At 32.6% G+C, this 26,446-nt stretch overlaps 4 protein-coding genes across 4 annotated transcripts; all 4 read right to left on the minus strand.

Annotated features, from left to right (window-relative positions):
* Nucleotides 1–2,561: 2,561 nt before the first annotated feature.
* On the minus strand, nucleotides 2,562–4,611 carry LOC25489090 (cytochrome P450 71D11). The gene is made up of 2 exons (XM_013604529.3): nucleotides 3,565–4,611; nucleotides 2,562–3,364 (listed from the first exon to the last, which is right to left on the minus strand). The coding sequence occupies exons 1-2, from the start codon at nucleotides 4,462–4,464 to the stop codon at nucleotides 2,741–2,743; spliced, it is 1,524 nt and encodes a 507-aa protein (XP_013459983.1). The 5' UTR covers nucleotides 4,465–4,611; the 3' UTR covers nucleotides 2,562–2,740.
* Nucleotides 4,612–11,182: 6,571 nt separating this feature from the next.
* LOC25489091 (cytochrome P450 71D11) lies at nucleotides 11,183–12,831 on the minus strand. The gene is made up of 2 exons (XM_039832005.1): nucleotides 12,151–12,831; nucleotides 11,183–11,791 (listed from the first exon to the last, which is right to left on the minus strand). The coding sequence occupies exons 1-2, from the start codon at nucleotides 12,829–12,831 to the stop codon at nucleotides 11,183–11,185; spliced, it is 1,290 nt and encodes a 429-aa protein (XP_039687939.1).
* A 1,633-nt stretch (nucleotides 12,832–14,464) lies between these two features.
* On the minus strand, nucleotides 14,465–16,632 carry LOC25489092 (cytochrome P450 71D11). The gene is made up of 2 exons (XM_013604531.3): nucleotides 15,459–16,632; nucleotides 14,465–15,262 (listed from the first exon to the last, which is right to left on the minus strand). Exons 1-2 carry the CDS (start codon nucleotides 16,377–16,379, stop codon nucleotides 14,639–14,641), a joined length of 1,545 nt encoding a protein of 514 aa, XP_013459985.2. The 5' UTR covers nucleotides 16,380–16,632; the 3' UTR covers nucleotides 14,465–14,638.
* A 769-nt stretch (nucleotides 16,633–17,401) lies between these two features.
* On the minus strand, nucleotides 17,402–19,278 carry LOC25489093 (cytochrome P450 71D11). The gene is made up of 2 exons (XM_013604532.3): nucleotides 18,336–19,278; nucleotides 17,402–18,133 (listed from the first exon to the last, which is right to left on the minus strand). Exons 1-2 carry the CDS (start codon nucleotides 19,233–19,235, stop codon nucleotides 17,519–17,521), a joined length of 1,515 nt encoding a protein of 504 aa, XP_013459986.1. The 5' UTR covers nucleotides 19,236–19,278; the 3' UTR covers nucleotides 17,402–17,518.
* Between the last annotated feature and the right edge of the window lie 7,168 nt (nucleotides 19,279–26,446).

The following is a 26,446-nucleotide window of genomic DNA, read 5'->3' on the forward strand; positions in this document are numbered from 1 at the left end:
GGAAACAACAAAATTGATGTGCAAAGCTGCTATCAATTTTTATTTTTATGTCGGGCTTGAATATTGAGTTAATAATAATATACAGCGTGACAATTTATATAACTTTTTTTTTTTTTTTGTGATGAAACTAAATCTCTTTCTCTATAGGGTTTGATTTTTGTGTTTAAAAGAAGATTTGAGGTGAATATAACATTAATTCATGATATTTGTAGATATATTTGTGTAGAAATTTTTTTGATTCAATGAAGATGATGAAGATTCAAAGGAAGAAGATGAAGATGATGAACATCTTCATCATATTTCTGGATTTGTTTCATTTTTAATAAAAAGATAGATGAAGAAGATTCAAAGGAAAAAGATGAAGATGATGAACATCTTCATCATATTTCTGGATTTGTTTCATTTTTAATAAAAAGATATTATAAAATTATGTATTTTTTTAATAAAAAAAAATGAGAAAAAGGATGTATATGTGTTTTTATAAGAGATAAAAGACCTAAGCGAAAAAAAAATAAAGATAAAGGACTCAAGTGTAACAAATAAATAAGATAAAGGATCTCTAATGTAATCATGTCTATAATTAAATAAAAATTAAAAATATTAAAAGTTACCTTATGATTATAATTGATTCTTTTTTTAGAAAAAAATTGACTCATTTATGACATTTAATGTTGCCAATGTATATTACATTTTGATTGGTTGATATCATGAGAGGGTAAAATACCCTCTAAATAAGAGAGGGTAATCTAGAAAAAACCATAAACAAATCGTTCATAGTGTCAAGTTTTTTAGCAGAATATTCTCTCAACCATAATAATTTATAAAATGTTAAAATTCAAATTGACAAATTCCCTTCACTTTTGAAATCATAAACTGATTATTCAATGAATTGAAAACTTTAACCATCGAAATTACTAATAAAAATTCTTATTAATATCATGGTCTAAAAATTGGGAAATTATTTACTTGCATATATTCTTGTTTTCGTTCCTCTCTTGACTATGGATCCGTATTTGCTAGCTCTAATCGGAAAAGTTTTGGTGACTTGGTGTATATCTTTCTATCATTTCTCTTTCATGTTTTGTTCTTATAAAAAACTCTAAACTCACCAGGACTTTCTCACAAATAATGAAAGAGAAATAAGGTACAATTCAAATGACTTGGGACTTAAGTTGTGATTTTCGCAATGGTGAAAGAGATCAAAAGAAAGTGGTAAAAAGGAAATGATAAAAGAGGTACAAAAAATAGTAGAAAATTATAGTTTATCTAGCAGTTAATGCTGGGATCGCATCTTGACACAATTACAACATTGGATGTAAATATAATCTTAATATCTGAATTTTTTTTAAATCAGTAATTTATTGATATATATAATCAGAGCCTTTTGAATGTGATCAGAATATGATAAATAAGGTACAGTGCAAAGATAGATCAAGTACAAAACCTTGTGTTGAAAATCTTATAAGAAAGCATAATGTAAAAAGAGGGATTGTATTACTAACCTATTTTTCTCCCTCATACTTATAGTTATTGCTTGAGAAGCAACTTATGAATTGAGAAACATAATGCTTTTGAAGTTACTCTCAAGGAAAAAAAAAAGTTACATGATTAATCTATTTTTTATTTGTTTCCTTAAACCATAGATAGTGAAATAATGAATAAAAGTTTAACCCATTTTATTTTTTGTTTTTCATAGTAACATGACATTGTGAATACTTTACAAAAAGGGCATGACTAAATAAATCAATTATTTATAAATGATGTAGGTGGAAATTCTTCATAGGTTAAAAAATCAAAATACCTGCAGATTAATGCAAAAGGTTAACATCTTGTATTTATAAGGGTGTAGATATCTTTGCAAGTTATTGAAAATTCCGATACTAAGTTGAATTTTTTAAATTAAGAGATTAAATTAAAAAATGGTTAATTTGAACAATCTTCATTTATTTTAAGTCATATTGCTGAGCATAGCCATTTATATCTACCGACAGAAGGTATCTTTTCAGCACTGTGCTTAAAATATTTGTGTATACTGCCAAAATTTTCAGTTTCTTCTTGGAAACGTCATGACTCATGTGAGATGCAAAGGATGATAAACAATCCTGTTAGTTGGATCTCAACGAAGTGCCCAATCAATAAACAGTATTATATCCCAAATGATGTCAATACTTGCATTTTAAATGAGGTCTAGAGGTGGATGATTGTGCCTGAGAATTCGAACCAGCCATAATCAGTAAATAGAAAACTAAAACAATCGCGAAAAGATACCAAAAGAGGCATACAAAAATTGTGATGAGCGGTAACTATGAACAACAAACACGCAATGAACAGTTGCGCGTGAACGATTGAGGCAGATGAAAAGTAACCTTGAGCAGTACGCAAGCAATAACCGTGAGTTGTAGACTCCCGATGAACATTACTTGTGACAATACTCACCAAAAATTAAACACATAAGCAGAGATGGGCCAAACAAATAAATATCTCATCGGAGACGGTGGATCCACCGGATAAGTAGAGTTTAGTGAATAAATTTTTAAAAAAACAAAATGGCCCTGCTTGTCAGATCAATTATTTATTTGTTGGTAGTAAATTATTTAGTTTTGAATATTCATTTGACTCTACATTTTCAGGCACATGCTGCATCATGATTTGCAACATTTGAAGTTTTAGATTATTTGTATTACAATTACTTGGGGCTGCGCCTACCATACACATTATTAATTGTATCTTTACGTTACGCTCACTTAACAGGCAAATGATGATAAACAGAAGGTAACAATAATAGATCATCTTTTCTACACACTGTGATACCAAATTTCTCAGTCATGTCCAATTCTTCACTTTTGATTCCATTAGGAAGCTTCCAATCAAAATGGTACAACAACTTTGCAAGGGCTAGCTCAACACTTCGCAAACCAAATATGCTCCCTGGACATATTCTTCGTCCCGCACCAAAAGGAATATACTCAAAGTTACTCCCTTTATAGTCAATATCACTATCGATGAATCTCTCTGGATAAAACCTCTCTGGTTCGGTCCAGTAATTTGGATCTCTTGCAATTGCCCAAGCATTGACTATCACCTTAGTCTTAGTTGGAATGTCATAACCGTCTATCTTACATGATTGAGCACATTCTCTCGGTATTAAAAGTGGTGCCGGAGGGTGTAACCTCAGGGTTTCTTTGACAATTGATTTCAAATAATTAAGTTCATTGATACAATTCTCTTCAACCCTTCCTTTCATATTGAAAATCTCTCGCACCTCAGCTTGTGCTTTCTTCATTATTCTTGGATTCTTTACCATTTCTGCCATTGCCCAATCTATGGTGCTTGCTGATGTCTCACCTCCAGCACCAAAAATGTCCTGAACAATAAATATATATTAGTAAGGTAAAGTTGTCTAGTGGCTAGAAATTCAATTTTTAAGATGAATAAGTGGGGAATCCGGGTATCAAACCCCAGCCCCTGCAGACTGCAATGTCCCTAACCTAATATAGGATAGTTAAGATATAAAATAATAGAAATATAATTGAATAAAAGTAATGGATATTGCAACATTCATACCATGATTATGGCCTTGATATTGTCTATAGTTAAGAAAAATTCCTTGTTATTGCCATCTTGATATTTTAAGAGAACATCTACCAGATCTTCGTCTGATTCAACTTGGTCAAATTCTCCCTTTGACTTGGCCTCTTTGTGCTCATTGATGATGTTTTCCATTATCTGATCCACCACCCTATGCACCCTTTCAAGCTTAGGCCTTAAACCAGTAAAAAAATGCATCCATGTAATGGAAGGAAATAACTCTGCTAAGTCAAAACCTGCTGCAATCTTTAATATCTCTTTTTCTGCTGATATAAATTTTTCTTGGTCTTTGAATTTCTTGCCAAAGGCAGATTTTGAAACAATAGTGTATATTGAAGAAAGTACAGCTTGAGTGAGGTTGATGGGTGATCCTTCCTTCGAAGCAATCCATTTGACAAGATTGGAGAACTCTTCTTCTCTAATCGGCTGGTAGGAGTTGACGCGTTTTAGGCTCAAAAGCTCCAATGTGCAAATTTTTCTTAACTGTCTCCAATAATTACCATAAGGAGAAGAAACTATACCTGTGGAATTGTAAGCAATTAAATCTGAAGATAGGCCTTGAGGCCTGGTTGCAAAGTTAATATCATGAGTTTTCATCACCTCCCTAGCACAGTCTGGTGATGAAATGACAATAAAGGAAATCTCTCCAAGTTGGAGATGCATCAAGGGTCCATATTCTCTTGCCAAGTCTCGTAGTTTTCGATGTGGTTGAGAGCTTAACAGATTGTGTATATTTCCTATAATTGGTAGCTTTCTAGGTCCATTAGGGAGGTTAAAAGGGTCTGTGTTCTTGAGCTTCTTTCCTACTTTTTGTACAACAATGGCTAAGAGAATAAAGAAGAAAATATATGACAAGTAGAGGACTAGTAAAGCCATGGAAAAGAAAGAAAGTTGTATAATGAGTCATATCCTACCACTTTCTGTTGATATTTCATCAGGACATTATTGAGCACGATAAAAACAAGAAAGTTGTGTCCCCGTGAGCATAGCTAAGTTGGCAGAAACATGCATTATTAAATGTAGCGATTGAGGTTTGAACCCCAGACACCCCACTTATTCACTTTAAAAAAGGTGAATTCTAACCACCGACTACTTGAACAAAACAAAAAAAAAAACAAGAAGGTTGTATGATGAGAACGCTTCCCGTGCTCAATAAATTTCCCTTATCTCTTGTACCAAAGTATGAGTGGAAATTGATGCCCTTTTCCATAACAAGACAAAAGAAAACAACAATGATATGGGGTCCCTTCTTGTACACATACTCCCTCCGATCCTTTATACAAGAAACAAAAGACATAAAATATCAGGATCAAAGAAATACATTGAAAATAGTTATCTTCATTTAATACATCTCTACATTTAAAAAAAAAAATCATGAATGCCCCTAAATTAATTACTCTTTATTCCACCAACTTACTTACTTTTAATATTCTCTCTCATAATCAATAAGGGCACAAATGAAATTTAACTTCAAACATACTTGAAATTTTATCAATATTTCTTATAAAAATGACCAAAAAAATTCTCACTTTTGTTTCTAATAAAAAGGACCGGAGGAAGTATTTCTCAACATACAATCATTCACTATCATTTTCTCTCCATCTTACACTTCCAACTACACCACTAATTTATCACATCACTCACTCTCTCTTAAGATGTATACACTTAATAGAATGTCCACCTAACATTTTGCTAGAGAAATGATGTGATGTGAAGATATAGATAGAGAAAAAATGAAGTCTTGAATAAATGTTGGAAAATTTTTTATGTTTAAATATCATTGTTTCCTATAAACATGTCATTTTTTTTTTTTGGTAGCTCTAAAATTTTCTTCAGACAATTGTTCTCTAAATATTTTTCGTTGACAATTTTGATCTAAAGTAAAATTGTATATAGAGTAACTAAAAATGAAACATGAAATAAATATGTTTTTATTAGAGGATGATATAGATATGTTGTATCTATAAATATTTTATCTTTCGATTTTAATCCCTTTACACACCGACACATGTGTAGTTTTTAACGACGGGGATTATATTTGTTGACAAAAAATATTAGGGGACCACTATTTAAAGAAATTTTTTAAAAAGACTAAAAATAAAAATAAAAAATAGTACAGCATAAGCGAGGTTGATGGGTGATCCTTTTCTCTGAAGCAATATCCATTTGACAAGATTGGAGAACTCTTCTGTAATTGGTATGAGTTGGGATTGTATTTGGATGACATTAATGATGGACAAAAATGCATTTTTCGTCCCAAAAGTTTTAAAATATTGTGATTTTGGCCCCCAATTAAAAAAAATGAAAAATTTGGCACCCAAGAATTAACCCATTTACAATAGTACTTTGTTTAGCCAATTTAGACTTAATCAATGCATATGTGGCGAACCATGTTTGTGATTATTGAATTTTAAAAAAATAAAAAATCCACGTAATATTTTTTAAAATTCCCGTTTGTTATAGCTTTTTTAAGAAAAAAAATCACTTTTTTTTAAAAAAATAATCACTTTTAAGAGTTTTGCATCCGTTTTCCTTCCAAAAAAAAAAGAGTTTTGCATCCGTTTGTTACAGATTTTTAAAAAAATCAAAATCTAAAAAAAATCTAAAAACAACTTTAAATGAGAAACTGTTAAGAGCAGCTTCTCAAAAAATAGATTTTCTTTAGAGGAGAGAGAAAATATGATTTAAAAGATTGAACTAATTTTGTAACAAAGAATGCCTTTTAGGGCCCGTTTGTTACGAATTAAAATAAAAGTGATTTTGACATAAAATAATTTAGAGATTATGTTTTAGAGATTCTTTAAAAAATCAGAATCTATTTTATGTTTGTTTACCATGTCAAAAATCACTTTTAAAAAAAAAGTGATTTTTAGTTTTTTTGGATACAACTTTCTAAAAGTGATTTTTTATTATAAAATTACCATAGTTGTATCCAAACAAACTAGATTATTTCTTTAAAAATAAGCGATTTTTATTACGGTAAACAAACATAAAATAGATTTTGATTTTTCACAAAATCTTTAAAATATAATCTCTAAATTATTTATCACTTTTATTTTAGTCCGTAACAAACGGACTATATACCTATTTTTCTAAAATAAATATAGTGTGAGCGAAGTATTATATGATCGTTGATCACGTTATTAATTTAAATTTAAAAAAATATATATATTTCATAGTGTCCGTAATTTAAAAATAAAAAGTAAGTCCTGCCCTCTTTTCCCCTCCCAAACCCTCCATCCAAACACACCTTTAGGGGTGCAGGTTCAGATTCTGATTGGATTGGATTAATATGTAAAGATGAAGATGAAGAATCTCAAACGATTACCAGATTTCGCCCATCAGATGTTTCATCCTTTTTTTACAACCCAGCAGCATTTAATTTCCCCCCCTCCTCCAACGCTTTCATTTTCACCCTAACATTTCATTAACCAAAATGCAAAACTTAGAAGTAAAACATAAATCACATAAGCAACACGTAAAATGTAAAATATCCACTCTTTTCCATAAATCAAGTTTTTTTTTTATTTTTACGATACTTTTTGGTGTTTTAGATTGAAGCTAGTTTGAATTTGTGTTTAGATTTTGTAATATAATATGACTTTTATCATGAGTGAAAGTTTCTTGTTTGGGTGTGAGAGAAGTGTATTTTATAATATTACGGATTTACGGTGTTGAATGATGATGAAGCTGTTTGAGAAATTTTGGAGGTAGAACATCAATTGAATTATCAAATCAGATAATGAAACTTAAATAAAGTTTGGTATGTCTACTATTAATTTACTTAACTTTGATGGGTTTGGTTCGTCCCGCCAAATTATTATTTTTTGTTTGGTTATTATTTTTTATTAATAATATATAGGATATTATTTTAGAGTGTCAGCATGGTTGATATTTCAAAACATTGTATTATAGTGATTGTCATGATGAATGCACATATCATTCATCGTTTAACAAGCCTCTAACCTAAGATTTTCACATGACCTTATTATAATCTACAAAAATTTAATTATCAGTCTCTTTAAGACACCAAATAAGTAAAGTTCAACAAAGGTTTCTGAATTTATAAACGCCTTTTCTCACAAGAAGATGATGTCATAATCTAGTATGAGAAATTCATTTCTATTTAAATATGAGAGAAAATAATTGCAATCGACAAAAATAGTTTGACATTTAATTTAGATATGTTTTTATTTGGACTTAAATTTAAAATTATAGGGTTTATGTTCAATATGTAAAATGAAAAAAAATAAGAAACTCAAATTCTTTCAATTTTTAAAATTTCATGAGTAAACTAAAAAATTAAATAATTAGCCAAATCCGCTAAAAATGCACAGGAAAAGTGAGAAAAACATTCTAATGTCTTCTACAAGAAAAACCTCAATAAAAGTTAGAGTTACCTTCGGATATTCATGCAGTGACGGAATCCAAATCCTAAAGAATTTCTGCGGATTAATTTCTGTTGTAAAATCGGGAGTTTCTAGTAGTGTTAGAAAACAATTTGATAATCGACTTTAAATATGCCTCACTGATGGAACAAATTGAAAGTGGGGGTGTTTGACAAGAAGAAAGAGTTGGGGAGAATTGAGAGAAAGTCAATTGAATCAAAAATGAATTGAATTCTGCATTTCACCTTGCACATTTTGCTCGCGCCCTGCAGCCATGCCAAAAATGCCCTTGCGCTAGTTAAGTCACGCAGCGTGACTTAACTCACGCATCTCATAAGCTTTGCGTGACTTAAGTCATGCACCACTGAGCCTATGCGGGAGTTAACTTGCCCTAGTTGGCCGGTGGTAGAAACTGAAACAGAAACGTTTCTTGGACGGTAGTCAATGGTTTTGATTGGATTTTATACGTTTTTCACACGTTTTTGGACCTCATTAAGTGCCATAAACCTTATACCACCTATAAACACCCTCACATACTTCCTCTTTTCCTCACATTTTCTCCTCCCACTCTTTCCCCCTATTTCTCTTCTTCTTCTTTGCTTCTTTAATTTCTAGGCTTTTTTATACCCCTTTAGGTAAATACCGGTGGCTTTTGGGGGAAATAGTGGTCCGTTAAGTTGGGGAAAAAGACATCATCCCTTGAAATAAAATTAGGTTTGTTTCCTTTTACTCCTAAAATCTTTTTACCGTGGGTAAAAAGAATCAATATGGGAAAAAGGAACCCAATTTAAATTTAACTCAAGGGGTCTTGATGTCGTTTTCCCCAACAAGATGGATCGCTATTTTCCCCAAGAGCTATTGGCATATACCGAAGAGGGTAAAATATATGTATTATATAATGTAATGTTTGAATCATATTAATAAAATCAGAGTTATTTTTATTAATTTTGTTTTTTATTTGTATTTATTTTTCGCATTTATTTTATGTTTATGCTTATGTATTGAATAAATGAATATTGAATAAATAAAATTGATTTTATTTTCTAATTTTTCATTTAATGAATAAATAAATTAGAATGAAAATTGAATGAGTATAAAATCGAATTGATTTTAAGTGCATAAATAATTTAGAACAAAATAAAATAGAATTTATATTTAGACTTTGCGCCATATTGACTAAATAAAATAATTTATTGAATCATATTGAATAAATAAAAAAATTTCGACTTTGCACTATATTGAATAAATAAATAAAAAGTATGTACTTTGAGCCACTTAAAGTTCGCACTAGTTTACACTTGCGCAACGCTACTTAACTTGCGCACAAGTTTCACTTGTGCTAGTTAATTAGCGCATGGGCATTTTGGGCATGGCTGCAGGGTGCGAGCGAAATGTGTTGGGTGAAGAGCAGAATTCAAATGAATTTTATTGAATGATTTGTCAAGAATTGAGTTTACTTTCTAAACAAGTAACCTCTCTTAACTACTAAATTTATGCTAACTACCTAACTAAATTAACTTCTGCATAGCCTCAGTGGTGCGTGATTAACGGTGTGATTATTTCTCTCGGATTAGTCAAGATTTTAAGTACTCGAAATTGAGTTTATACAAAAATTGCTAATGAGTTGTTAGAAATTACATATCCCATAAATATTTTGGGCGAAAACAAACACTCCATAAGACAAAGATTTCTTTATTATAGTAGTGAAAGCACTCATTATCCATTATTCCTCTGACTCGTTATTCACAAATCTGCTTTTGAGATGCTCGAAGAAATGCACCAGTTGAACGAATCATGAAGGATCGTGTGTTTTTGTAAGTAGACCTTGTAACATTTTTTCTTCTCATCAATTTCATTATGCTTTTGGTATTTTTGTTCATTGTAATTATGAACAATCGTGTTTGTGACTTTGGTATCTCCGTGTCCAACTGTGGAGATTAATCTCTGAGTTTTGTGGAACCCAATTGGACGACAAACTCTCCCTAATAGTTTTAAGTTTTAACATTGTTACATGTTCAAGCTAGAGTTTGAATTCGAAAACTCGGTTAAGCAAGAAGAAACCGGTGCCATCTCATCGCTCTTGGGCATAAAAGGGTATTTGAAATGATGCTGATTCAGATTTGAATTATACCTATTGTGTATTTTTGTCTGAAGATGATGAAACGTGACTCATTTTTCTCTGATGCATATATTTTAGAACTGTTTTCATACATTGAGTAGAAAAATTGCATGATTGAACAGAGCATTGAGATGATTTCGAGAAAAGCAGAGAATCAAATCATGCAAGAGATGCTCTGGCCTCTGGTGCTTTGGTGAGTCCTGATTTATTTCATCATATACAATCAATCATAATCGTCAAATAATTAAAAATGTTTCACTTTAATCAGAATTACTTCTAAGTATGAGTGGTTGTGATGTTTTGACAATGAACATTCTTTTATATTGAAAGTGTATCAAAATTAAATTCTTGTTATATATCATACAGAAAAGATATATATTTGATCTTGAGTTTTCTCTCCAATACACTGTATCCGTAGTTGTTTAAGCTAGAAGTTTTCATTTTCAAATTTAAGCCATACAAGTGCACTTTTAAATTGTAATATAAACAAAGCCTTTTTGAATATGATCAAAACATGATAAATAAAATACAGTTCAAAGATAGATCGCATCGAAAGCCTTTTTTTGAAAATATTATAAGAAAGCATAATACATTAAGATGGATTGTATCAGCCACCTTGTTTCCTCATCCATTTGTTTTTCCAATGCAAAACATGTGTGCTTACAGATAATTAAGATGGATTAGGTAATTAACTGATTATACAAATAGATTAACAAAATTGCAAGAAAGATAGATGGCTGGCTGGTAGGTAATTAACTTATCAAGTCGAAACTAAGTGATTTTAGATCCAAAATATTTTTACTGTATGAAAATACAACAACTTATTCGAATATCGTTTTACAAAATAAATTGTTCATCATCGCACAAGATGCAAAATATTGGGTGAATATTATACTTGTAATGACGCGCAATGTTAACTCCTCAAGCCTGTAAAAAGGAAACATAAACTCGCTTTCGATTTATAGAAACTTACAAGCCATACTATGTTGATTTCCATGGTCAACAGGGTTTAGGTGTTTGAATCCCTGAAATAAAAGATCATGGGAAGCTATTTACTACCAAAGGTTTCATTTTCTTCGTGCGAAGCTCATGTGACATTCAAAGGTTGATGAATAAGTGGAATCAGTAAAAGATCATCTTTTCTTCTCATTGCGATTCCAAATTCCTCAGTCATGTCTAGTTCTGCACTTCTGATTCCATCAGGAAGCGTCCAGTCAAAATGATACAACAACATCGCGAGGGCCAGCTCAATATTTCTCAAACCAAATGTACTCCCTGGGCATATTCTTCTTCCGGCACCAAAGGGAATGTACTCAAAATTACTTCCTTTATAGTCAATAGCGCTGTCGATGAATCTCTCTGGTTCAGTCCAGTAGTTTGGATCTCTTGCAATTGCCCAAGCATTGACTATCACCTTACTTTTAATTGGTATGTGATAACCATTTATCTCACATGCTTGACCGCATTCTCTTGGTAGCAAAAGAGGTACTGTAGGGTGGAACCTAAGGGTTTCTTTGACGACTGATTTCAAATAATTGAGATCGGGGATGTAATTTTCATCAACCTTTCCTTTCATTTTGAAAACCTCTCTCACCTCAGCTTGTGCTTTCTTCATTATTCGTTGATCTCTTATCATTTCTGTCATCGCCCAATCTATGGTGCTTGCTGATGTCTCGCCTCCAGCACCAAAAATGTCCTGAAAAGTAGCTATCAATAAGGTCAACCAAATCCAAAGATCGAATGATATATTTTCAGAACAATGAAAATGTTATTTTAACGTTTTCAAAATTTCTAAAAATGTTGAATCTGTTTTTAAAACTTGTAAAAGAAAATGGTGAGAGAAACACTGAATCTATATTCTATGATGTTTACAAAAACATGAAACATGGAAAGTAACAACTTGTAGATAGCATCCACTACTACAAAGTATGGAAATCACGTGGAAAATATTACATAGCTTCGATGATTTCATATTGGAGATATAAGATGGGAAGGTATCAAATACTCATTTAAATTTTACAATTCAAAGTATTTGGAAGAGTTTATTACGCTTACCAAGATTATAGCCTTGATATTGTCTTTTGTTAAGAAGAAATCTTGGTCACTACCATCCTCATATTTTAAGAGAATGTCTACCAGATCTTCTACTACCTTACCTTGGGCGTTTGTGTACTTTGCCTTTTTATGCTCATCGATGATGTTTTCAAACATCTCATCATTTTGTCGATGAAACTTCTCAAGCTTAGGCCTAATACCAGTAACATGTTGAAGCCATTTAGAAGAAGGAAACAAATCTCCCAAGTTAAAACCTCCTGCAATCTTTAGTGTTTGTTTTACCACCGATATAAATTTTTCTTGGTCTCTGCATTCATTGCCAAAGGCGGCCCTTGAAACAATTGTGTATATTGAAGAAATTACAGCTTCAGTAAGGTTGAAGGGTGATCCATTCTGCGAAGCAATCGTTTTGACAAGATTGGAGAAAACCTCTTCTCGTATTGGTTGGTACGAGTTGACCCTTTTAAGGCTTAAAAGCTCCAATGTGCAGATTTTTCGTAACTGTCTCCAATAATTACCATACGGAGAAAAAGCTATATTTGTGGAGTTGTAAGACATTATTTCTGTAGCTAGGATTTGAGGCCTTGTTGCAAAGTGAATATCATGGGTTTTCATCACCTCCCTAGCAAACTCAGTGGATGAAATGACAATAGTAGAAACCTCTCCAAGTTGAAGATGCATCAAGGATCCATATTGTTTGTTGTTTAACTTAATGCATCTTCAAGGCCTTGTTACATAGAGACTAATATGGATCCTTAATAACCCAAAAGGGTTATTAGGAACATATAACTTAATTAAATCACATGATTAACAACTTGTTCTTGTAATAAAAAATTAAAAGACTAAAAAGACAAATCTCAACTTTCTCAAAAAATTATTAAAGATAAAAATGAAGCAACATGAAAGTGAGAGTGCAACCGAAGGTTCAGAATCTAGTTTGGAGAGACTGTTGTGGTGGTTGTTGGTTATGTGCCAACGGTTGTTGGAAAACATGTGGCTTTATCCAGATCCCGAAAGATTGAAATGTAACATGGATGCTAGATTTCATCGAGCATAAAATGCTACTTGTTTCAGATGGTGTATTTGTTATGCTCAAGATAACTTTGTTTCAGCACTTACTGGTTGGATAAATCCAAAATTGACTCGAAGATACTGGCGGATGCTATTGTTCTAGAGCAGATTGTATTTCTGAATTACACGTTATCACAGCTGAGATTATAAGTATTTTAAATTCAAATTACACCTTTGAGGATAAGTTTATTCAACCACAGCGATTATATCATAGCTAAGATTATAAGTATTTTAAATTCAAATTACAACTTTGAGGTTGTAAGTTTATTCAACCACAAGCGATTATGGTTGTTCGTACTATTGCACAAGTCATCATTTTCAATGCTAGTCATTATGTTAACGATTATGTTCCTCCTTAATACAAGCATGCAAAATTTTATTTAGTTATTGCTGCCGTCCTGCAAAATTTGGTGCTCAGTCGAGTGGATGTATGTTAAGCCGAGTTCATGAAAGTTGGTTTTATTTATGGATGCCTAAGTTAATAAGATGTTATGTAGGCTGATTTCGGATATGAGACGATGGTCCTATTTTTTTTATCAATGAATTACGCTAAGAAATGGACTATGTTTCTCTGCTACAAGTTCCTTGATCATTCCAAAGAGCGTATAGTGCCGATAGGTGAACTACTACCTAAGAAGACATGAAAATGAAGTAAAGAAAAACGATCAAGAAAAGATGAAAAGATAGGTAAAGTTTTGTTTGATTTGATGTGTGGAACTTGAATAATCTTTTACCATGACGTATTTATAGACTTCGAATAACCAAGCAACCTACATTAACGTTGCTTGTAACGTTTATGGCCCACTATCTACCATATTACATCATGTAGAGTCATAACTAACATCACTAATGTAAGTACTACCCTGTAGGCTAAGTTACAACCTAAACTCGCCTTATTTGCGGAGTTGTATCAACTATCGATGTCCTCCATCACCCTATTATAAGAGAATAAGTCTTCAAGCATGTTCTGGACTTAGACATCTAATATCTTGATCATACAGTTTAGTTAAGAGAAAAATTATTCTTGTACGGCTGAGTGGATTCAGTTTAAACCCTTTTCCAAGGTTTAAGTATTTCCAAGGTATCTTTAACCACTTCATTTATCATGTCACACATGTACGAAGTAGTTTTCTTGGACTCTCATAAAATATTTCCACAATCCCCTAAAGAAGTTTACCTGTGAACCTATAAACTAATATAGGGTTTTGCCGAATACTAGCCAAACATGGTTAAGTTACACAATCTTCATTTATTTGGCTTCTAGAAAATATGGATAAGTTACACAATCTTCATTTATTTTAACTCTTATAGCCAAACATAGCCTACTTATTTCTACCGACGGAAGGTATCTGTTCGGTACTCTGCTAAAAATATTACAGGTAAACTGCCAAAGGTTTAATTTTTCGTCTTATGAAGCTCATATGACATGCAGAGGATGATAAACAGAAGAAAACAATAAAAGTTCATCCTTTCTTCTCATTGTGGCTCCAAATTCGTCAGTCATGTCCAATTCTTCACTTTTGATTCCACTTGGAAGCTTCCAGTCAAAATGATACAACAACATCGCAAGGGCCATGTCAATATTTCTCAAACCAAATGTGCTCCCTGGGCATATTCTTCTTCCGGCACCAAAAGGAATGTACTCAAAGTTACTCCCTTTGTAGTCAATAGCGCTGTCGATGAATCTCTCGGGATAAAATCTCTCTGGTTCAGTCCAGTAATTTGGATCTCTTGCAATTGCCCAAGCATTTATTGTTACCTTACTCTTAATAGGTATGTGATAACCATTTATCACACATGCTTGAACACACTCTCTTGGTAGCAAAAGAGGTGTTGGAGGGTGTAACCTCAGGGTTTCTTTGACGACTGATTTCAAATAAATGAGTTCGTTGATACAATTCTCTTCGACCCTTCCTTTCATTTTGAAAACCTCTCTCACCTCAGCTTGTGCTTTCTTCATTATTCTTGGATTCCTTACCATTTCTGCCATTGCCCAATCTATGGTGCTTGCTGATGTCTCACCTCCAGCACCAAAAATGTCCTGAAAAGTAGCTATCAGTAAGTTCAAGCAAATCCAAGAATCTTTAAGGCGATATATAAAAAGACAACTAGTAGATAGCATCCAATGCTACAGAGTAGAGATATAAGATGCGAGCAGATTTTAATTATTCATCTAAATTTTTCTTTTGTAAAGTAGTTTTTCTTCTTCGAAGTATTTGGAAAGTTAATTCGCTTACCATTATTATGGCCTTGATATTGTTTTTTGTCAAGGAAAGGTCTTGGTTTCTGCCATCCTCGTAATTTAAGAGAACGTCTACGAGATCTTCTTCTACTCTACCTTGATCATCTTTGGCTTTTGTGTACTTTTCCTCTTTATGCTCATTGATGATGTTTTCTAATATCTGATCAGTTTGTCGATGAATCCTCTCCAGCTTAGGCCTCAAACCAGTAATACGCTGTAGCCATTTAGCTGAGGGAAACAAATCTCCCAAGTTAAAACCCCCTGCAACCTTTATGGTTTGTCTTACCAATGATATAAATTTTTCTTGGTCTTTGCATTCATTGCCAAACGCAGACCTCGAAACAATTGTGTACATAGTTGAAAGTACAGCTTCAGAGATATTGATTGGAGTTCCTTTCTGTGAAGCAATCCATTTGACAAGATTGGAAAGCACTTCTTCTCTAATCGGTTGGTATGAGTTAACCCTTTTCAGGCTTAAAAGCTCCAACGTGCAGATTTTTCGTATCTGTCTCCAATAATTACCGTACGGAGCAAAAGCTATACTTGTGGAATTGTAAGAGATTATTTCTGTTACTAGTATTTGAGGCCTTGATGAAAAGTGAATATCATGAGTTTTCATCACCTCGCTGGCACACTCGGGTGACGAAATGACCATATTAGAAACCTCTCCAAGTTGAAGATGCATCACTGGTCCATATTTTTTGGCCAAGTCTCTTAATTTCCTATGGGGTTGAGAGCTTAACAGATTGTGTATATTTCCTATAATAGGTAACTTTATAGGCCCTGGTGGCATGTTATAAATCGAGTAACTTTTCTTCTTTCTTATCTTTTGTACTATAAGGGTTAAGAGGAAAAAGGAGAAAAAATATGGCAAGTAGAGAACTATTAGAGCCATGGATAGGATAGAATGAAGCATATCCTACTAGTTAGTGTCTGTAGATTTATTTATATACGTGCACCCACAATGTATACATTTTGTGTTTGTTTTATGCTATGTCATCATCTTTGGTTGTACAATATTTAAAGGTTCAACCTAACTAATTATTAGTAGTTAGTACGATGTAAAGATTCCGTTGTGTTTAATGGAATCATTAAATTGTCTGAATAATATAGTTTGAAATTGATGTACTTGTCCATCAATCGCACTGGCGTAATTGAAATTAATTTCAAACATGAGATGTAGTAGCCTGTTGTAGTCGTATAGAAGGAAAAAAAAAAATTAAAAAGTGATTTCGTAAAAAAGACAATGCAAAAATGATTTCAAGATAACCGACCTTCGTTGTATTGGTCAAGTAGTGTTAGGAGACAATTTAGAACATTCAGTTTGAAATGGCCCCTAAAATAATGAAAAACGATCATAATTAGTTTTTGCTCAAAATCACCCTACATTCAAAAAAAAAAAAAAAAAAACATAATTGATATTAAAAATTTAATTAATTATTGTAAAATAAAATCACCACTTTAATTATCTCACTTGTTCCAATTTGTAAAACCCAATAGCGTTCCTTATTAATGAATAATCAAAACAATCTTGATACTGTGAAACTTTACTGCTCCATATTGTTGAAGAAATATTTTCTCACCCAAATCGTGAATAAAAATTTGTGTTCTCTGAAAGAGTCGAAGATATAACTCATCAATTTCACCATGATTGACACGGGGTAAATTTTAGTAATGAATTCACAATAACTTTAACAATGAATGAATGAAATTTAAAGGAAGTCGTAAGTACCTAAAGACAAATGACGCATAGTCATTCTCACATCTCCAACCATGATATCAATCATCTTTCTCTCTAACCCCAGCGAAACAATTCTTTGATGGAAATCCATGATAGGACCGTTGTGATTCAGAGTATGTGACTATAAACAATTCATTGCTCAAAGAAATTATAGGTAATTGTAAGGTAATTATAAGAATATGTAGTGCAAGAAAAGATGAATGAAAGATAGATGGCTCGTAGGTAATTAACTTATTAAGTCAAAACTAAGTGATTGCTGATCCAAAACATTTCAACTACCTGGAAAAAAAATCAATTATCGTAGCTCATATGACTTACAAAGGATGATAAACAAAAGAAAACAATAAAAGATCATCTTTTCTTCTCATTGTGGCTCCGAATTCATCAGTCATATCCAAGTCTTCACTTCTGATTCCACTTGGAAGCTTCCAGTCAAAATGATACAACAACATTGCAAGGGCCAGCTCAATACTTCTCAAACCAAATGTGCTCCCTGGGCATATTCTTCTTCCGGCACCAAAAGGAATGTACTCATAATTACTTCCTTTATAGTCAATGGCGCTGTCAAGGAATCTCTCTGGATAAAATCTCTCCGGCTCAGTCCAGTAATTTGGATCTCTTGCAATTGCCCAAGCATTGACTATCACCTTACTCTTAATAGGTATGTGATAACCATTTATCTCACATGTTTGACGACATTCTCTTGGCAGCAAAAGAGGTGTTGGAGGGTGTAACCTCAGGGTTTCTTTGACAACTGACTTCAAATAATTGAGTTCATTGATGCAATTTTCATCAACCCTTCCTTTCATTTTGAAAACCTCTCTCACCTCATCTTGCGCTTTCTTCATTATTCTTGGATCCCTTATCATTTCTACCATTGCCCAGTCTATGGTGCTTGCTGATGTCTCACCTCCAGCACCAAAAACGTCCTGAAAAGTAGCTATCAATAAGGTCAAGCAAGCTAATCCAAGAATGTCTAAAGTGATATATAAAAAGACAACATGCATGTAGCATCCAATGTTACAAACAATAAATATAAGATGCGGGAAGGTTTTCAATATAAATTTAAATTTTACTGGAGTAAACAAGTTTTTCTCTTTGAATGTATTTGAAAGAGGTTAATTTGCTTACCAGGATTATGGCCTTGATATTGTTTTTTGTTAAGGTAAACTCCTGGTTGCTACCGTCCTCATATTTTAAGAGAACGTCTACGAGATCTTCTTCTACTTTACCTTGATCATCTTTGGCTTTTGTGTACTTTTCCTCTTTATGCTCATTGATGATGTTTTCTAATATCTGATCAGTTTGTCGATGAAACCTCTCAAGCTTAGGCCTCATACCAGTAACAAGCTGTAACCATTTAGCTGAGGGAAACAAATCTCCCAAGTCAAAACCCCCGGCAACCTTTATTGATTGTTTTACCACTGATATAAATTTGTCTTGGTCCTTGCATTCATTGCCAAAGGCAGCCCTTGAAACAATTGTGTATATTGAAGAACGTACAGCTTCAGTAATGTTGATTGGAATTCCGTCCCGTGAAGCAATCCATTTGACAAGATTGGAAAACACTTCTTCTCTAATTGGTTGATATGAGTTAACCCTTTTTAGGCTCAAAAGCTCCAATGTGCAAATTTTCCGTAGCTGTCTCCAATAATTACCATACGGAGCAAAAGCTATATTTGTAGAATTGTAAGACATTATTTCTGTAGCCAGGATTTGAGGCCTTGATGCAAAGTGAATATCATGGGTTTTCATTACCTCGCCAGCACACTCGGGCGATGAAATGACCATAGCAGAAACCTCTCCAAGTTGAAGATGCATCAGGGGTCCATATTTTTTGGCCAAGTCTCTTAGTTTTCGATGGGGTTGAGAGGTTAACAGATTGTGTATATTTCCTATAATAGGTAACTTTATAGGCCCTGGTGGTATGTTATAAGTCGAGTAACTTTTCTTGTTTCCTATCTTTTGTACTACAAGGGTTAAGAGGATAAAGGAGAAAATATATGGCAAGTAGAGGATTAGTAGAGCCATGGCTAAAATAGTTTGAACTAAATCCTACTAGCTAGTGTCTATATATATATATATATATATATATATATATATACACACACACACACACAGCATTTATACTATTGAGCACTCTCCAGTACCACCACAGTGTCCTAGTACATTTTCAGTTTGTTTTATGATCTGTCAGTATCTTTAGTTTGTCCTATGTTTGATAAGATTTCTTTCCATTTTTGGTTTCTTCTGCAAAATGGATCTATATATGCTATTTAAACGGTTGTACCTGACTTATTAGTACAGATGCAAAGGTTCCGTTGTGCCCAATGAAATCATTGTCTTATCTCAAAAGAAGAATTGAAATTGATGACCTTGTCCATCAAAAAAACTGACAAAATTGAAAGGGACGAGATAGTTTTCAAAAAGACTATTTTTTATATCCTTAGTTTCTACAATATTATTTTGACATCATCATAGGCTGTAGTTCAAGCCTTCTTATATTTACCTTACAGCCGGCCAAAGAAACAAATGCATGGCATGTATATAATAATACTCTTATTCTTATAATACTACATGATATTATCTTATATTCTGACATATGCAAACAACTTATCTTGGCCTGATCCTCATTAATAATATTAAACAACTTATTCTTAACTTTTTGTATTAGGTTGGAGTAATGAAGAACTAATAATATTAAATAATGTTTATAAACAAGTATGTATTTGGCCACACCTATTCTTCTGATTCCAATGCCTCCCTATCCATCTCACCCTATACATCCAGAACTTGATGTTCTACATAATTGGTCACCTTTTGTAAAGGATTGAGTTGGAGGAAAACATGAACAAATATTTACCATATTGAAACAATCCAATCTCTTGCAAAATAGGCTAATATAATACGATTGTCCAAGATAATCGTTATACCATGCAGTTATGCAGAGTTGTGAAGATTGTTAGGCGGTGGAAACTGTTAGAATATTATAAAATATCTTAAAAGTATTTCTTAGGTATCTTTCAAAAAAGAGTATTTCTCAGGATTAGATTTTATATTACTTACTTTTTTTTAATTATTATTATCATGATGATGATTATTATTATTCTTGATTATTATGATTCTTTCAAAAAACTATAGTAAAAATTCCACGGTACGAGGAAGACTTTCAATTTCCTTTCGTCATTTTTCAATAGTTTATCTTTGTCGTTATTGCAAAAGCAAGTTGTAAATCATGTGATTTATTTAGCTTATCTGTAACAACATGATTTTTTATTTAAAAATATGAGTCTTTCAGGAAGAAAATATATTGTTGAGTCCTTTAAGTGTTTGGACTGAGAATGGTAACGAATAATTTTCTATATCTGATATAACTCTAACCATATTTGGATAAATTTGCATAAGGCGATTAACAAACCAGCATAAAATTTTGTTGAATCTTTTATGAAAAGGAATAATTTAAATAAAACATTTAAAATAGGAAAAAGAATAACTAAGAGCACATTAAGAGAAACCTTGAAAAAAGACTTTAATCTATATGGATCTTCTGAAAAAAAGAATAACAGTAGATTTATTTAGTTAGCCATGATTCTCAATTGAAATGCAACTATGTATATGATTCTATTCTAGATAAATCGAGAGAGGAAAGACCATAATCAACCAAAAGCTAGAAGTAATTTATATAAACACAAACTCAAGTAATTAAAATGGTGAAACTAAGCATTCCTTCAATCATGGACAATAAAGCAAAGTAGCAAACTACACTTTTAAAAACCAAACAGTCAAGGTGCAAAGTCAGGGAGAAGCTGGAATACCGGTGTGGCGCATGAGTTAGTATTGACAAGCGAAGTGATTTATTGATCTACTGAGAATAATAAGATGCCTGGTAATGATGCCCCAGGTTAATACCATATGCCCCAGATGAAAGACCTGTGTAAGAAGGCATCGTTGGGGTAGGGGCCACAGTGCCATACCGAGTGGCTGGCAAGCTCGTGTATGGGTTTGGCTGGCATATTGTTGAGTCATCTGCTGAACCAACTGAAGTGGATGTTTGAGGAATCTTCTTCATCCCATTTTGCTGCTGCTTCTTTATATATCTTTTTCGTTTCCGTTGTTGCAGTCGACGTTGAGTTAAAATAGAAGCTGGTGTTCTGTGTTTCATATTTGCATTCGGACCTTTCAATAGTGTTCAATGTTGTATCCATTGTTTTGAATCGGGAATTTGAGATAATAATGGAAAGAATGATGATGCATTCTGCCTGCATACCCGCGAGCAAAGGAAGAGACAGCTGGAGGACGAGGGAGAAATTCTTAGGTTTTATTAAATTAAAATATGACACGTAGTATTAAATTAAAAAATACGGTTAAATAAATTTTTGGTCCCTATAAATATATTTAATTTTGTTTCTAGTCCCAATGAAAATAAATCACACTTTTTAATCCTTACAAAATTTTCCGTTAATGTTTTTAGTCCCTGTTAAATTAAAATTTGTTTAATTATGCTTAAAATCAAACCGAAAAGGAAAATAAAAATTTTACGAGGGTGTAAATCAAACCGAAAATTTTATAGGGGCGAAAACCGGAAATGCCATATATTACAGGGGTGAAAAACACTATTAACCCAAAAATAATCAATATTTATTTTTAGGTAAAATTACACAATAAGTCCCATAACTTTACTTTAGGTAACACTTTCGTCCTTTATCGTTTTTTTTTTTGTCACGATTTAGTCCTCTATGTTATAAAATAAAAACATAGTTATCCTTTTTTATGAAAAAATAATCAAAAACTCCAAAAAAAAAAAAATCATCAAACTCATAGGCAAACGCAAACCTTCATCATACAAGCCTAGAAAATCAAATTTCTTTGAAAAAATCTCATAAAAAATGATAAGATATTGTCATTTTATAACATAAAGGACTAAATCGTGACAAAAAAATAAATAAAGGACGAAAATGTTACCTAAAATAAAGTTAAAGGACTAATTGTGTAATTTTGCCGAATTTTTATGAGTAATAAGAAAATTCATAAAATTTGTACCAAAAAAAATCATAAAAATTAAATTTTATTTCATCGAAACTTTTGGTAAATAAAATTTAATTATTATAGTTGTCAATGATAGAAAATAATTATTTTTGACAAAAAAACAACTCATTTATTATTAATGTAACAACTTGATGTACCAATACATCAAAATTTATTGAAAGTACCATATAATTTGCCTTAAATAACTCACTCTTTGAACTTTAGTCATGGTTACCTTCTCTCTCTAACAATAACAATGGTGAACGTAAATAGAACCATGTTTCCCAAAAAAAAAAACACATGTTTCACAATTTTTGTCCTCCTCTTCTCGTCTTATGCTCCAAATCATTTTTTATGTTCTTTCTGCTATTCTAAGAGTTGGTGCCTCCTCTTAAGAGGAAATCAAAATTTGAATTGAACTATGTTTCACAATTTGAGTCTATTTATAAATTTAAGTAAATAATTGAGAAGAGAAAAAAAACCAAAGCAAAAAACTTACAAGTTTTTTGAAGTGATTCACAACACATATCCTTTCAAAAATACGTTACCTGTCAAACATTGAAAAAATTCCAGTGTGAAAAAAATTAGAGGATTCAAAAAAAAATTGAAAATTGATATGGAAAAAAGTTGGGCGGTGGTGCTGAACTGCTGATCGGTTTAATAAAAATGGAGAGAGGGGAAAGAGAAATCTTCAAAACTAATGAAAAAAATATCTTATTTTAATTACATGTTAAGTTTTAATTGGATGGGTGTATGAATGATGTGCAGGGCCGTTCCTAGTGTTTAAGGGGCCTTAGGCATAGTTCGAAAAAATGAGCCCTTACATAATACATCATAAACTTTTTTAGTTTCTTGTTATGATTTTACTAACGCTTCATTTTCTTTTCCTTCACTTTTCACTATAAGATAACAACTTTTTTAGGCAACATCTTCAAATAAATCAAATACTCCATAGAAACCAAAACTAAACAAAACTAAACAGATACAATAGTTTCTCCGAAGTAGACTGAAATTTTAGCACCTAAATAGTAGACACTTAATTTTTGACATCTAATGATAATAAAACCAAAAAAATAAAAGTATATCAACACGTAATTAATTAAATTTTAGACATTTGGATACAAAATTCTCCAATGCTAAACACATAACAACAATAATACTTGATAAACAAAATTAGTGTTAAATTTTTTAGAGTAATCTAAGTTACAATAACTCATTTGTTATACTACAAATAAATCATTCATCTTTTTATATGCTATAAGTACCAAGTTTATATTACTATATTGATATAATTAATTTATTTTGGATACTTTCAAGGCAAGATTAAGATTAATTTCTCCAGTAGGCCCATTTTCAACTAAAATATAATTTGTTTTGTTATGAAAATTCTCCCAATTTTCTGGATAATAAATATCACATATCTTTTTAATATTAGTAAGACACATTATTAGGAATAAAGGGCCCCAAAAAATATAAATAAAATTCTTGGCACATTAGCCAATTTTTTTTGGGAGGGTGTATATAGAAAGCTTTGTTTCATATGGGGTATATATAGCAAATTGCATCAAAAAGGCCAAAATAATAACAGACTGCAACCCAGCTTTTCATGCAATTTTCGGGCCTGCCAATATTTTACTATATAAACCCCCAGAAAACCAATTCTTACTATATACACCCCGACCAATAAAAAAAATTTAGGGCCCCCTACCGGCATGGGCCCTAGGCCGTCGCACTCGTGGCCTATGCCTAGGGCCGGCCCTGATGATGTGTTGGGTGAGAGTTCACCTAAGAATTTCTCGGAGGACAACTCCGTTTTAAATGTGAACGTAGAAGAACACTTGCTTGGACACAAATCCAAATAAAAGTATTTGGACACACGCACAAAATCAAGAAAATGATATAAATTGATGTGATTGAATATTTTTGTTTTATTTTATAAATTTTACGTGAGTGTGCCCAAATAATATTTATTTGGGGTTATGTTTATGAAAGACTTTCTTATGAACGTAATAGCCATTTTAAATATGGAGGGGATAGGGGAAATGTTGACATTAAGGAACTATTTTAATGTCAATGATTATTTTAACTAATGAAGTGTATCAAAAACTATTTTGAAATTCTAATCCATTATTATAAGAAACTATTTATGATTATTCATTACGTATTCAGGAATTAAAATATAATTTTTAGTCAGAATTACTAAGAAGTCATGTCTAGAGAGAGAGAGCATGGTCTAGTGAGAGATCGTGGTAGTTATCCTCGTCTTCACCGAGGACAACCGCGTTGGTATTCACCTTCACCGGAAATAAAGTACTATAGGGGGAAGGGGGCCAAGTAGGGTGGCACTAAACGGGGGGATAGGGGAGGGTGGTCCGATGTGAGACCGCGAAAGTGGAAAGCACATGAACAGGCAACGGGACAGGCTTCGAGAGGATCAACGTCATGGAGGAGCAAGGGAGCGAAGGCAAGGACAACTAGGGTTAGGAGTCGGTATGGTTTTGTAACTCGGTACGATTCAAAGGAAGAGGATGACTACTGGTATCAGGAATTAGGGCACGATGGAAGGGTGACAATACAGTATGAACGACCTGCCAGGGTTAGGGATCGTGATGCATTGAGTTATGATTGATTGGCAAACAATCTGCTGGAGTTAGAAGGTTGGAGGTTTGGGGGTAAGTAGAATTAAGGACTTTAATATTGCCTTACTAGGGAAGTGGTGCTAGATGTTGTTGGTGGATAAGGAGAGTTTATGGTTTAGGGTGTTGTCAGTGATAACACGTAAAATGCAATATTATTTTAGCTCGACTTACACATTTTTTTATCTCGATTTTATAGATTTTTGCAATGTTATGTTGGTATTGTGTGTCTATTTCAGGTATATGTTGATTAAAAGTCTTTGCGCGTCAAAATGATGTAATTCGGCGAAAAAAAGGAAAGAAAGGGTAAAAAAGGTTAAAAAGTAAGAAGTCAGGAGGTAAAAGGAAGAAGACCAATTCTTTCCCACGTTTAAAAGCAGTTTTCTCACTTCCTCCATTTTCTCCACTGTTGAGAACATGATCAGGAACACTTGAGAGCAGATTTTTCCCTATAAATAAACCTGAAGAACTCAGTTGAAGACACCAAGCATATTAGAGAGAGATTCAGTTATTTAGAAACAATTTTTTTTTTTTTTTTCACGTTCAAGTACTTATTGTAGTTTCAAATTCCAGTTTTCGTTTTAGCTACTGCACTTTATAATTTAGTTCTGCAGAATATACTTTTTCTATTAAATTCAATTCCAAGTTCCAGTTTTTATTATTCCTTTTCATTCCAATTTAGTTCCCCTTGTTGTACTTTACGATTGCCCGTGTTGCTGCACCTGCCTGCTGCTTTAATTTATACCGTGAGTCCATATTGTATGAGGATATTTAATTGAAATTCCATCGCTGCTGTTATATTCCAATTTGGTCAATTTGTTGCTGCGGTCCATTCCATTGTGTTGCTTGCTGTTCTTTTCCATTCCAATTCCAGGTTTGTGCAATTGTAGCAGTGGTGTTGCTCACTTGGGTTATGGTGTGCACTTCCAATTCCAATCCCTAACTAGCTGCAGCCGTGATTGTTTTCTTTTAATTCAAAGTATCCAACAGTTTCAGGTTTTGCTCCTATTCACCTTTATTTTCTTATATTGTTTACTGTTTAGAAAATGTTTAGTAGCATGAAGTAAAGTATGCTTGTTACAATTACCATGTTTGAGTACATTTTTATAGAGTCCGGAATGTGACGAACGTCTGTATGATTAATAATTGTAACCGGAATTATTTTTAAATCTGAAAATTCTGATTTTTAAATACAAATATTTACAGCGAAAGTTGAAATAATGCGATACCGGTTTCATATTGAGAGAGTGAAACCTGTATCTGATTGTAGAAAATTCAGAAATTGATTTTGAACGCTTTAATTAATTTAGAAATTATAAATTTTCAAAGAGAGATTTTAAGATTGTAACTGTGCATGCGGAAGCTGACTTTTATAAGCTTAAAATCTGGTAACGGACGTGCGAAAGCCGACAGTACCTTTAAATTTGTTTTCCTGCTAAAAATAACTTTTCAAACAAAAAGTTGATTATTTTTCCAACGGAGTTTTGAAGTTGTAAGGCGTACGTGTGAGAGCGGTCGAAAATATTATACAAAGTCAAAATTCGGTATCGTACATACGAAAGCTGACGACCCCTTTAATTT

Source organism: Medicago truncatula, chromosome 3 (assembly GCF_003473485.1).
Source record: "Medicago truncatula cultivar Jemalong A17 chromosome 3, MtrunA17r5.0-ANR, whole genome shotgun sequence".
Lineage (NCBI taxonomy): Eukaryota > Viridiplantae > Streptophyta > Magnoliopsida > Fabales > Fabaceae > Medicago > Medicago truncatula.